This window comes from Malus sylvestris, chromosome 9 (genome assembly GCF_916048215.2).
Source record: "Malus sylvestris chromosome 9, drMalSylv7.2, whole genome shotgun sequence".
Lineage (NCBI taxonomy): Eukaryota > Viridiplantae > Streptophyta > Magnoliopsida > Rosales > Rosaceae > Malus > Malus sylvestris.
In genome coordinates this window covers 853,871-866,837 of record NC_062268.1, presented here as the reverse complement: position 1 = coordinate 866,837, position 12,967 = coordinate 853,871, and the positions used below count along the sequence as shown (strand labels likewise).

General features: G+C 35.7%; 2 protein-coding genes and 2 long non-coding RNA genes across 7 annotated transcripts in view; 2 read left to right on the top strand and 2 right to left on the bottom strand.

Annotated features, from left to right (window-relative positions):
• Window positions 1-12,967, top strand: part of LOC126634641 (UPF0481 protein At3g47200-like) — a 44,468-nt gene that overhangs the window by 1,874 nt on the left and 29,627 nt on the right. The window contains exons 1-2 of one of the 4 annotated variants that reach the window (XM_050305175.1): window positions 5,311-5,413; window positions 5,679-6,847. The exons of 1 other annotated variant lie outside the window; for it this stretch is intronic. In XM_050305175.1, the coding sequence (XP_050161132.1) occupies window positions 5,700-6,847 (1,148 nt within the window). In that variant the 5' untranslated portion in view covers window positions 5,311-5,413; window positions 5,679-5,699. Of the gene's footprint in view, window positions 1-5,310; window positions 5,515-5,678; window positions 6,848-12,967 lie in introns of those variants that run through there. 2 more of the 4 variants (XM_050305174.1, XM_050305173.1) reach the window with 2 other exon arrangements.
• LOC126634647 (uncharacterized) overlaps window positions 1-12,967 on the bottom strand; it is a 43,207-nt gene that overhangs the window by 1,051 nt on the left and 29,189 nt on the right. The gene's annotated exons all lie outside the window — the stretch shown is intronic.
• On the top strand, window positions 9,114-9,722 carry LOC126634644 (putative calcium-binding protein CML19). Its single transcript, XM_050305180.1, has one exon. It carries the CDS (start codon window positions 9,167-9,169, stop codon window positions 9,587-9,589), a length of 423 nt encoding a protein of 140 aa, XP_050161137.1. The 5' UTR covers window positions 9,114-9,166; the 3' UTR covers window positions 9,590-9,722.
• Window positions 10,604-12,477, bottom strand: LOC126634645 (uncharacterized). Its single transcript, XR_007627410.1, has 3 exons — window positions 12,234-12,477; window positions 12,045-12,141; window positions 10,604-11,529 (listed from the first exon to the last, which is right to left on the bottom strand). It is a non-coding gene; the product is annotated as an uncharacterized LOC126634645 (long non-coding RNA).

The window sequence follows — 12,967 nt, the reverse complement described above, 5'->3', positions numbered from 1 at the left end:
ATCTTCCTTCAATGCTGCTCGATGATCGGAATGTCTATTATTCGATTCATCCTATAAAGATTAATTGTGCAAAAAAGCAACCAAATTAGAAAGTATGCAACATTGCAGTTGAGAAGAAAAGTAGAGAATGTTCAAATTAGATTTAAACATAACAAGTTGATAGCAGATCTCATCAGAGTATCGACATTGTCATTAATATAAATAACATGTGAATAGTTGATAACACATCGATATGTTTGTTGGTGTTAAATAATTAATAATGTATCGATGTCAATATGTTTGTAGGTATTAAATAACCAGACTGATCACGAGCTTAGGTTCGTAGCTGACCCAAATTTTTGTAGGTGAGCTAAAGAGAAAATGAAAACAAGTTGCTCCAATGGTATCAAATATTTGGGGCACTAGTGGATGCAGAAAAGCCCGAATATAAATTCAAGGACGAAGCTGCTTGCTACTTTCGTTTATTTCTTTCTGGTGGTTGAGACGATTTTGACGGTTGGCCCATCCAAAAAAAATCTATTGCTTCGAGAAAGCTTAAATTAAAGTAGAATAATGCGAGATTGATTAAATTTATAAATCAAATTATGGATCATCAATAGAAAATACGGAATTTTACCGAAAAGCATTTGGTACTGTTCACTTTAACGAAAAACCATATTTTTACATTAAAAAGTCAATTCTGGTACTATTCACTTTACCCTTTATTTTGTCCTTATCGTTAAAACTCAAAATTTTCAAGTCATTTTCATTAGTTTTCCTTAGAAAATAAGCATTTTTATCAATACTTAACTAATAATTAAATCATCAACTTTCATATCAATTAGTTTATAAAATTTTATCTACAAATTTAGTCTATTTAACATTACTCAAATTGAATTTATGTAGAAAAACTCAATGACTCCTTTGTTTTTTGGAGTTTGTTTTAGGGTAATGCTACGAAAACTAAATATGTAAACTAAGTTTTGTAAACTAAATGACATGAATGTTAATGGTTAAATTATTACTTAAGCATTTGTGACAAAAGGCCTCTACAGATGGTGGAGGGTTGTTGTCTGGGTGCCACTTGGGTGACATGCTCTGGTTAAAGTTTTCCATTAGATTTAAAAGTGAGAATTGTTCTTTGCTTCTACAATGAAAAAAAATATGTTCTCGTTAAAGAGATTTCAAAATTCTAAGATCGAAACAAACTCCACACTTATGTACGATACCAAAAAAGATTGAACAAACTTCACCCCTTTAAGTGTAGTTGAATTTTTGCTTTAAAATTAAAATATATTTTTAAAAAGTGAGAATTGTTCTTTGCTCTTGCAACAAAAAAATTATGTTCTTTGTTGAAAACATAATTTTTTGCTTGAAATGCGAAAAATAGATTTGATTTCAAAACTACACCTTCTTTGGTGTGATGTCAAAAAAGATTGAAACAACTCCACCCTTTTAGTGTGGTTGAGTTTTTGCTTTAAAATTAAATTACATTATAAAAGAGTGAGCATTGTTCTTTGTTCTTACAATGAAAATTTTATGTTCTTTGTTAAAGACATAATTTTTTGCGTGAGATGTGAAAGATATATTTGATTTCAAAAGTGCACCCTTCTTCTGTATATCATGCCAGAAAAGATTGAAACAAACTCCACCTTTTTAGTGTGGTTTAATTTCTGCTTTAAAGAGTGAGAATTATTCTTTGGCCCTGCAACAAAAGAATTATATTCTTTGTTAAAGACAATTTTTTTGCAAAATGTAAAAGATATATTTGATTTCAATACTCCACCCTTCTTCTGTACAATGCCAAATAAGATCGAAACAAACTCCACCATTTTAGTGTGGTTGAATGTTTGCTTTAAAGTTAAATTACATTCTTAAAGAGTGAGAAGTGTTATTTGCTCCTGCAACGAAAAAATTATGTTCTTTGTTAAAGACAATTTTTTTTTTTTTTGGAGTGAAATGTGAAAGATATATTTGATTTCAAAATTCCCTTCTTCTGTACAATGCTAGAAAAGATGAAACAAACTCTACCCTTTTAGTGCAGTTGAATTTTTGCTTTAAAATTAAATTACATTCTTAAAGAGAGAGAATTGTTCTTTGCTTCTGCAACAAAAAAAATTATGTTTTTTTTGTTAAAGACAATTTTTTGTACAAAATGTTAGAGATATATTTGGTTTCAAAACTTCACCTTTCTTTTGTATGATGCCAGAAAAAATTGAAACAAACTCCACCCTTTCAATGTGGTTGAAATTTTTTTCTTTAAATTTAAATTACATTCTTAAAGAGTGATACTTGATCTTTGCTCTTGCAACAAAAAAAATTATATTTGTTAAAGATATAATTTTTTGCGTAAAATGTGAAAGATATATTTGATTTCCGAGCTCCACCCTTTTTTCGTACTACGCCTGAAAAGTTTGAAACAAATTCCACCCTTTTAGTGTGGTTGAATTTTTTGCTTTAAAATTAAATGGGTTAATCTTAGTTTACTATCCTGAAGTTTCTTGGTTTTCAACATTTAATACATGAAGTTTTTTTCATCCAAGAGTGGTACATAAAGTCATAATTTTGGGACATTTTCATACATCCGTTAAGTTTACTGTTAAATCAGCCGTTAACTGGTGACATGGCACTCACATGGACAATGACTGGGCACCACGTGTCAAAATAGGCCCACGTGGAAGAAAAAAAAAACATCATCTCCTTCCTTTTTCCCTCACCCTCCACCCCAATCCCAGCCAACCTTCCTTCATTCTCTCCTACCTTACCCCCTCCCCTCGTGAGAATCATAGCCACACATCCCTTTAGGAAATCGATGCTGTTTAACAGCCTAGCAACGACCGCCATGGAAATGCAGCGGTGTAATTCTGGGCACTGCGCAGATCGCCGACCACCGATCTCACCGCAATCCAATTCATCTTCACCGGTCCAAGAGAGTTCTAGATCCTACACATTTTACGGAGGGAGGGTTGGCTAAGCGCAGAGGAGAGAATGGAGGGAGGGTTAGGGGAAAAGGGGGCAGTGAAGACGATGAGTTTTGGGAGAGGGAATTGAGGGTGGGTGTGCGGAAAGGGTGTGCAAAGGAAAGAAGGGAGGGAGGGGGTCAGGGGTTGAGGTAGGGGACAGCCCAAAAACTTTTTTTTTAAATTTTTTTTAAAAATATTTATGCTGGCCTCTATGACACGTGGTGTCTAGTCACTGTCCACGTGAACGCCAAGTCACTAGTTACCAGTTGATTTAACAGCAAACTTAATGGATATATAAAAGTGTCCCAAAATTATGACTTTATGTACCACTCTAAAATGAAAAAAAACTTCATATATTAAATGTTGAAAACTAAGAAATTTCAGAGTAATAAACTGAGATTAACCCAAATTAAATTACGTTCTTAAGAGTGAAATTGTTCTTTGCTTCTGCACTGAAAAAGAACACATGTAGCTACACTTTTCCTTCACATATGACGAAAGATCATACGACCACTAGGATAAACATGTATCGTCATACGCTTAAAGAGCAGTATTAGTTTCCGATATTATCTTCCTCGAATGATGAAATTCTCTTAAGGGGAAATAATGTACTTTTCAGTTCTTGATTATTGTATGAATTATTTTGGTTGATTGTGTTGACGTTTAATTTTCTTTTAGAGCAAATTGGGATTTAAATTAAACCAAGAAATTTGAAGGTTTTAAATAAAGGAAAACTAATGAAAATGACTTGAAAACTTTGAATTTTAACGATAAGGACAAAATAAAGGGTAAAATGAATAGTACATGAATTGACTTTTTAGTGTAAAAATATGGTTTTTTTGTTAAAGTGAACAATAATATGAGTTTTTTTGTTAAAGTTTCATTTAAATAAAGAAATAGGGATTAGTAATGATTAAGAGAGTATATAGTAGGGGAAAAGAAGACAGAGATTATCCAATGATATGAAAAAGTAAGTTTTGTGCTGTCTGCAAGAAAACTAATCTAAGTTTTCAAAAGCGACGAAAAATTGGAAATAATGATTATTCATATTCCCATTTCGATGGATGTTCTATTTCTAGTTCTGTGTTTGTATTAGAAGGATGTGCAATAACATGGACAAATATTAAGCAATCAACGATTATTTTTAGAGCTTATTTGGAAATACTTTTAAAATGACTGAAAGCGCTTTTAAAAAAAATATTTTTGGATTCCAAAAGCACTTTAAGTTCTTTATGCAAGAAGCTGCAGTTATGCCTATCTTAGAAGAAGCACTTCAAAATACTTTTTCAAGATTCATTTGCATTTTTATTAAGGATTGGTTTCAAAAACATTTTCACCAAAAGCACTTTTAGTCATTTTCAAAACATTTCCAACCCATCCCTTGGACCCTTACTATACTATGTATACTTAATTCACGAGATGTTATGGAGCTCTAATGCATGCAGATTAGTTAAAAAAATTCTCCATATCCAAGTCCATCAAGTATTTGTTAGAAAGAGAAAAGGTGAGGCAAGGATATACAAGTGTTGATTATATTGGCACATAACATATGCGACTATATACATATTAAATAGAGTTGTTCCTCATTTAGCTTTTCCAAAACAAGTTACCAGCAAGGGAGAATTATCAAGCTTTAAAGATATCTAATATTAGTGGGAGCTATTTCGCTTTTCAATTAAAATTTTATGGATATGCATTAAGGATTGATGTGTTTAATTTCTAAATACTTACTTCATTACAGTTAGTTAATGTTTGCCATATATCAAGATTGTCTTATTAACGTAAGGGCTTATATCTAATCATTAAGGAAGATCACTTTGTGATCGTAAATTGGACCATATATGTGTTAAATACTCACTTTAAGCTCACTTATCATATATATACTTTTGTTCATGACTTGTTGGTACTTTATGTGAATTCCGATGCTTGTATGTGATTATATATAGAGGTATGTATCCACTATATTAAATATCACGGTCTATAAGCCCTATGAGCTAATGACAATATCTGACACTACATTTGAATATATATTGTTATCAAATAATGTTCTAAAGTTGCACACTTATGTATTTGATTCTTGATTTAAAGAGAACGTCTTGAATAGATGTCACTCCCAAGTGGAAGAATGTAAGACTTTTATTGACCTCACATCTATTTAGGAGTCCTAATTGATTAAAAATAAAAAATAGGATGCAATATTTGATTATCCCGAATTGCTTGACGATGAAGTAAAGCAATAATTAATGGGAATATATATCCTATTAGGTCATGAATTCTGGAGGTGTTAAAGATACATATTAGGGCTTCCTTTATATGCAAGAAACCTAATACTCTCACCTATAAATATAAGGCTTTATACACAATATTGTAGCACAAAACCCTACCCTAAATGTCATGTAGAGAGAGAAGGATCTTTGCTTATTTAATTGCTGCCTACTGTTGAATCTTGTTCATATCAGTGGCTTCTCAAGGTTAGTATTTTTAGTGTGTGTATTATAGAAGACTTACAGTTTGATCTGCTGAATTTTCTTCTAATTAACGTCCTACGTAATTGCATTTGTTTGATTTCCAGGTGCATGGTTTCCATACCATTTATTCCATCATTCTGCATCATTCTGCATCATTCTGCATCCATGTCAATCTGTGATATCAGAACTATAACTTCTAAGCGAATTTGCCAAGTATTATCCTTTTTAAAAATACTTCATAATTTGTTTCGTTTGCAATTTGTTTCAGAATTTTAAAAAATTTCTAGTCATGGAAAATGAGACAGAAATTAACGAAGCTGACGATAGTAGTTCCATGGAATCCGTTCTTGTAGACAATGATTATGATGGTACTGTAGAAGAATTGACAAACAACGTCGCACGAAAGCTTCTCAATGATTCGCCATTGCCAGCATCCTGCTGCATCTTCAGAGTTCCCCTCCAGATTCGGCAAAAAAAAATACAAGCATACAAACCTGACATCGTCTCAATCGGACCCTTTCACCGTGGCCGCCGTAGCAATCAATTCCGACTCATGGAAAATGTGAAGCGCTGGTACTCACATTGCCTTCTCTCACACGCAAACATAACTTTGGCAACCTTGATCAAAGGTGTTGTGGATTTGGACAAGCGCACTCGCGATTGTTACGCAGAGCCATCGGATCATCTCAACAAGAATGACTTCGTTGAGATGATGGTACTCGACGGATGCTTTCTAATCGAACTATTTCGAAGAGGACCTTCCGTCGATCACCAAGACCAGAACGACCCTGTTTACAATATGTCAAGCATGCGGCTATATCTTTACCATGATCTTCTTCTGCTAGAAAATCAGCTGCCATGGTTTGTTCTCGAGCGGTTATACAATTTAACCGCCGTGAAGAATACTACTTGCAAAGAAAATGCCCCCTCCCTCACCCACCTTGTCCTCAACTTCTTCAGACATTCCGTCGGGGACAACGGCATTTTAAACACGAGTGTGAATCCCCCTCCTACAATCCTGCACATACTCGACCTCATAAGATCCGTGATCGTTGACCAGTTTGAAGAGCGGAACGAGGGGAAAGAGATGCAGAGGGTTCCAAACGTGACAACTCTGTCCGAAGCTGGCATTGAATTCGAAAAGAGTTCTCCGGTTGGCATATTGAACATAAAGTTCGATAAAGGGGTGTTCACTATGCCACCACTAGTAATCGACGAGCGCACCGGGCCACTCTTCAGGAACCTCATCGCCTTCGAGCAATGCTACCGTAGATGCGAGCACCTGATAACGTGTTACGCCGTCCTGATGGATAATCTCATAAATTCCAGCAAGGACATCGAACTTCTTTGCGAGAAGGGAATACTGGAGAACTGGTTAAGCCCGGAAGATGCTGCGCAGTTCTTCAACGAACTGTACAACGAAACAACAGTCATCGGGTCCTACTACGGGGGACTCTGCGAGAAGGTGAATCAGCATTACCACACTGACTGGAACAAGTGGATGGAAAAGCTGAGGCGCGAGCATTTTGATTCGCCGTGGGCGATTATTTCTTTGGTTGCGGCGTTTATTCTGCTGGTTCTCACAGTGTTGCAGACTGTGTATACAATCCATCAGTATTATTATCCTCCTAAGTAGTTATATTAATTTTGATGTAAGTTAACAGAAATATTTGGTTTGTTAATGTCTTGATTCTGTTTCTTGGACATGAAATGGACTTTTGTGTGCGTGTGTTAGAAACTTTGAGCCACAAGTTTCGTCATTTGAAGTTTTTCTGGACAACCATGTAGATAGAACTTTGGTGTGACGGCTTGATCACATGTCTCGTCCAACCATTAAATAAGATGTTGTTACGTTGTTATATCTTGTATTAGTTGTTAAAGGTTTTGTTTATTATGGTTGTTATCATGGTCAATGTTAGGTTTTATGTCCCCCTCGACTGATTGTATTTTCCTTCTCTTTTAATAAAACTATCTCGTTGTCACTTTCCATGATAGCAATGTTGGAGTGAGATTGACTTTGTGGATTTACCAAAAAAAAGAAAAAAGTTGTTGTCACATTTTCATTTACCTTTTACCTGGACTTTTATAGACAAATCAAGAACCATGTAATCGAAGTAGGGGAGGCTATATGACCTTCCTAATCGGACCTTCTCATTTTGGCTCTTTTTATTTTTATTTTTAATGTTGCTCGATAACCGAAACATCTATTTTTTGAATCCCTCTATAAAAATCGGAAAGAGATCATCTCTAGATCTCTTCCACCTAAGCCTGCGGATCAAGTGGTCCAGGCTTTTGAAATTTGATTCAACGGCTAAAAACAAAGGTCCTTTTTAAAAATTATAATAATTTTAGCCGTTTGATCAAATTTCAAGGGTCCGGATTACTTTATTCGCGAGCTTAGGTGGAAGAGATTCGGATATGATATTTTTCCATAAAAATCAACCAAATTAGAAATTGTGCTACATTGCAAATAAGAAGAAAAGTCGAGAATATTCAAATTAGAAGGTTGATAGTATACCTCATCAGTGTATCGATTGTATCAATAATATGAATAACATGCAAATAATTGATAACATATCGATATATTTGTTTTTTTTTTATTTCATAAAAATGGTAACGTTACACGCGGGTTGTTTATCTAAGTTTTTCTGGTTAAGCCTTTAAAGAAGGAAAAAAACAAGTAGCTATTTGTATTAAATACTTAGGGCAATAGTGGATAAAGAAAACCGTTATACGAATCTGAATTGAATCGCCACCAAACCAAAGAGCTTTGAATATAAATTCAAGGAAGAAGCTGCTAGATACTTTCGTTTAATTTTTCTGGTGGTTGAGGCGGTTTTGACGGTTGGTGCCAGACAGTTGGCCCATCCAAAAAATCTGTTACTTCGAGAAAGCTTTAAATTAAGGTAAGTCGGTCACTAAAATCCAATTTGTGTAGAAAAACCCAACGACTCTCCTGTCTCCTCTGTTTCATGAGATTCCATTTATAAACAGAAAATTGTTGGAATAATGGGATTAATTTTAGTTGAAAGAGTGGAAATGTTTTCTTGTTACCAATTTATTTCATGATAAATATTTATTAGATGAGACATGATGTGATTAAGAACGATGGTATTCGAGATAAAATAAAAGTGACCGTAATTAAATATAAGATAGAAAAAATTAATTAAGGTGGTTTGTATAGTAAACCGAAAACCTACATATGACATGACTAGAAAATGCGAATATAAGCCGGAGGCATAGGACAAAAAAGTAGAAGAAGATCTAAAAAGATTTGGATAGTTTGAAAGAGACTTTAAGAAAAGATATGAGTAATTAGAGCTAACAGAGGACATAGCCTAAAACCGAGTACAATAGCGTTGTAAGATTCATATAGTCGACCCCACTAAATAGAATAAGACTTTAAAGTTGTCGTTTGACACTACTGAGATTGAGCACTATAGTCCAACAATAATTTACTATATTTGTAAATCGAAAATATTAAATTCAACTCACATGAATGTTGAATTCGATACTTAAATATTAAAGTCGTTATATCAAATGACTAGGCTAAAATATTTTTCTTAAATAGAATATTGTCTCGCACACGTATTTAAGAAAGTACCCAACACCTAGCATCCCGTCCAGCAAGTTGGTTGGTCAACCACGACACGCGGCATTGTCTCATATATGTACCACATTAAACCCAGAACCCTACGCTTACCATACACAACAAAACACAACTTCCAGAAAGAAAAAGAAAAAGGCTTCTAAATAATGGAAAAAGTAGCACAATACGAGCGCGTTTTCAAGCAATTTGATGGCAACGGAGACGGAAAGATATCAACTATGGAGCTGCAACAATGTGTCGGAACGATAGGTGGCGAGCTCTCGCTGACAGAGGCGGAGGTGGTGGTGGAGTACCTAGACTCAGACGGCGACGGGCTGCTGGGGTTGGATGATTTTGTCAAGTTTGTCGACGGAGGATGCGACGAAGAGAAGGTGTGTGTTTTGAGGGAGGCTTTTAAGATGTACGTGATGGACGGGAGTGGGTGCATTACGCCCAAGAGTCTTAAGAGGATGCTGAGTCGACTCGGCGAGTCCAAGAGCGTCGACGAGTGCAAGAACATGATCGCGAGGTTTGATCTCAACGGTGATGGGGTGCTCAATTTTGATGAATTTAAGGTCATGATGTTTTAATGGATGGTTTATGAAGTGTGATTTTTAGTTTGTTTTTGCTACTTTTGTAAATTGTTCATTCATTGTTAGTTGGCTTTATGGCTTGAGTGCTGGTTTTCAGCCATCTAACTTGAGACAGAGATTGTTACGTTCAGTCATTTGCTTCTCTACTGCATATTTGGATTAGGCTGGTTGATTAGGACATTATTTCCGAGTACAAATCGCCTACTCCTTTTTCCCTCTTTACAAGGGTTGGTATTGTTCCATGTTCATGCAGTTTAAGTTAATCATGCATTTTATGTACTAACTAGTTTATGTTACATTTTGTCATTGGTCTGGGATACGACGATCATGACATCTCATGTTCAAGAGTCTTCCCTCTTGTTCAATGTTCTGAAATATAAAGGTCTCGTTTGTAATAAAAAATGAATTAGAATAGATAATTCTCTACCTTTCTTTTGTATGACGTAAAAAAATATTGAAACAAACTCCACCCTTTTAGTGTGGTTGACTTTTTGCTTTAAAATTAAATTACATTCTAGAAGTGTGAGCATTATTCTTTGCTCCTACAACGAAAAAATTGTGTTCTTTGTTAAAGACATAATTTTTTGCGTGAGATGTGAAAGATAAATTTGATTGCTAAAGTCCACCTTCTTCTGTACAATGCTAGAAAAGAATGAAACAAACTCCACCCTTTTAGTGTGGTTGAATTTTTGCCCTAAAATTAAATTACATTCTTAAAGAGTGAGAATTGTTCTTTGCTCCTACAATGAAAAATATGTTATTTGTTAAAGATATAATTTTCTTGGTGAAATGTGAAAGATATATTTGATTTCAAAAGTTCACGTATCTTTTGTACGATGCTAGAAATTGACACACCCTGATCCCGATGTCCGGGGGACATCGGGATGGCCACGTGCTGGCCAACACCTGAGGGTGACGCAAGCTATTTAATGAATGCATATGCCAAGAACATGTGAAACATGCATATTAATTTCGCGCGTAACTACCCAATGTAATATTCAAATACCAACCTTACCAAAATAATATACTAATATTCAAACGTCAAATAAATGATAGTGATAACGCATGACATGTTCAGAGCATACATCTAATTCATAATACAAGCGGAATGTGCTATTACAATGATGTCAAAGCAAAGAGGATGGTACGATATCACTAGTAGGGGAATGCCTCGTAGCTCGGATCGTATGCCTCGTTCCTATGTCCAGAGGGGGCGCAAAACAAACATGAGTGGACCAAGTTGATATATAAGCAGTACAAACATAGTTATTCAATAACGTACTAACCCCCAAAGTTTATGAAAACTAATAGCATAATATGTGATAGGTTTTCCGAAAACCCTAGCATGCCATAAAATCTTTCATAAAACATATATCATATATAGTGTGCTAACTAGTGGTATCATAATGGCCCAAAGGCTCTCTTCACGCGCCCGTAGGCAGAACAAACGCCATGTGCCCGTAGGCAGAACTAACGCTCGTAGGCAGGACATACGCCCGTAGGCAAAACAATCGCCCGTAGGCAGAACATACACTCATAGGCAAGACAGTGACCACTAGATACGCACAAAAACATTGAATATAATCTTTCCAACATAAGTACATATATCTCAAAACATCTTCATAGTATATAGTCATCCATCATATATACTACAAATAGTGTAAAAACATGTTCATAAATAGTATATAGTCATCCATCATATATACTACAAAGAACATAAATTCGATAAAGTATGGTATTCCAAAATATTCTCAGTAAAGCATGATAATCATAAAGTGTAAATCTAATTTACTCATAAAATGTTTCATAAAACGTAACCATTAAATAATGCTTTTATGTATGCATTTCTACTATTAAAACATGCATTTTAGAATGGGTCCACTCATAGATACTCTGTTGTCGAAGAGCCGTGCGAAATAGGAAGGACAGAATCGCCGCTAATAATCGCACCTAAGTACATAAATGGTCCAATTAATAAAACTTTATCATAATGATTGAATTTCAGAAAACGAAAGTTATAAACGAATTCAGGACGTTGAAAACATAAAGGGGGACCTTGGGTACCCTCACACGCCGCCGCAAGGTGGCGGCTCCGGCGGCCACGCACCGCCATGGGTCGTGAAAAAGTTGCCAGTGTCGCTGTGGATGGCGGCACATGTGCTCCACACGTTGGCACCAGCAACCCTTCACGCTCGCCCATGCGAGACCTGGGTTCTTGGGATCTGATTGGGTTAAGCCGGATCCGGGTCTGGGCTTGGGCTTTTTGGGTTTGGGCCTAATTGTTTTAGGCTTGTAACCCGGCCCAAGGCTTGGGTTTGGGTCTCGACCTGGTTTTGCAAGGGAGAAGATTTGGCCGGGAATTTTCCCGACTCCGTTTTGAGGTTAACCCTCAACCAAAATTCATCATTCAAATGCCAAAATGAAGATAAAATAATAGGGATCCAAGTCGTACTAAGATAGGGTAGAGTTGGCGTTAGAAATGATCAGAAAATGGTTAGCAAGCCACAGGATCTCGCAGGAAAACTGGAAATATACTCTCCAAGCTTTATCTGCGTTCAAACCACTCCAAAATTGTCTCAAACTTCACCTAAACACCTTACTTAACCCTATCAAGCAATATTAAGAGGTAAGGTCGACTTACCTTGTCGGAAAAACTCATGCACCATAACTATACATAGTGCCAAGAAAGAGAGAGTGTGAGATCGAGAAGGTGAGAGAGAGATAGAAGGGGGTCCATGAGGTGATGATGGTGATGAAGATGATGAGATTGTTGTGGTTATTGTAGGTGTGAGTGTGTGTGTGTGTGTGTGTTGGGTTCGCTGGAGAGGAAATAGCACAGAGTGAGAGATAGATCTACGAGAGGGAGAAATAGTGTGAGCTGAGAAAGAGCTCGGGGGGAAGAGAAGAAAGAATGAGATAGGAGGTGGGGTGGTGCCACGTGGCAAGCAGAGAGAGAGAGAGAGAGAGGGAGAGTTATAAAATAATAACAAAAAAAATCTATAAAGGGAAGGGGAATCCGGATAGGGTAAAGAGATAAGGGGATAAAATGGTTATTTCATAACTCTGTTTATATTACAAAATATATAATTCGGGACGAGGTTTCGCAGAAACAATTGAAACAAACTCCATACCTTTAGTGTGGTTGAATTTCTACTTTAAATTAAATTACATTCTTAAAGAGTGAGAATCGTTCTTTGCTCCTGCAACGAAAAAATTATGTTCTTTGTTAAAGACTTTTTTTATTTTTTATTTTTGTGCAAAATGTGAGATATATTAGATTTCAAAACTCCACCCTTCTTTTGTAGGGCCCTTTTAGTGTGGTTGAGTTTTTGCTCTAAAATTAAATTACATTCTTAAAGAGGGAGAATTGCTCTT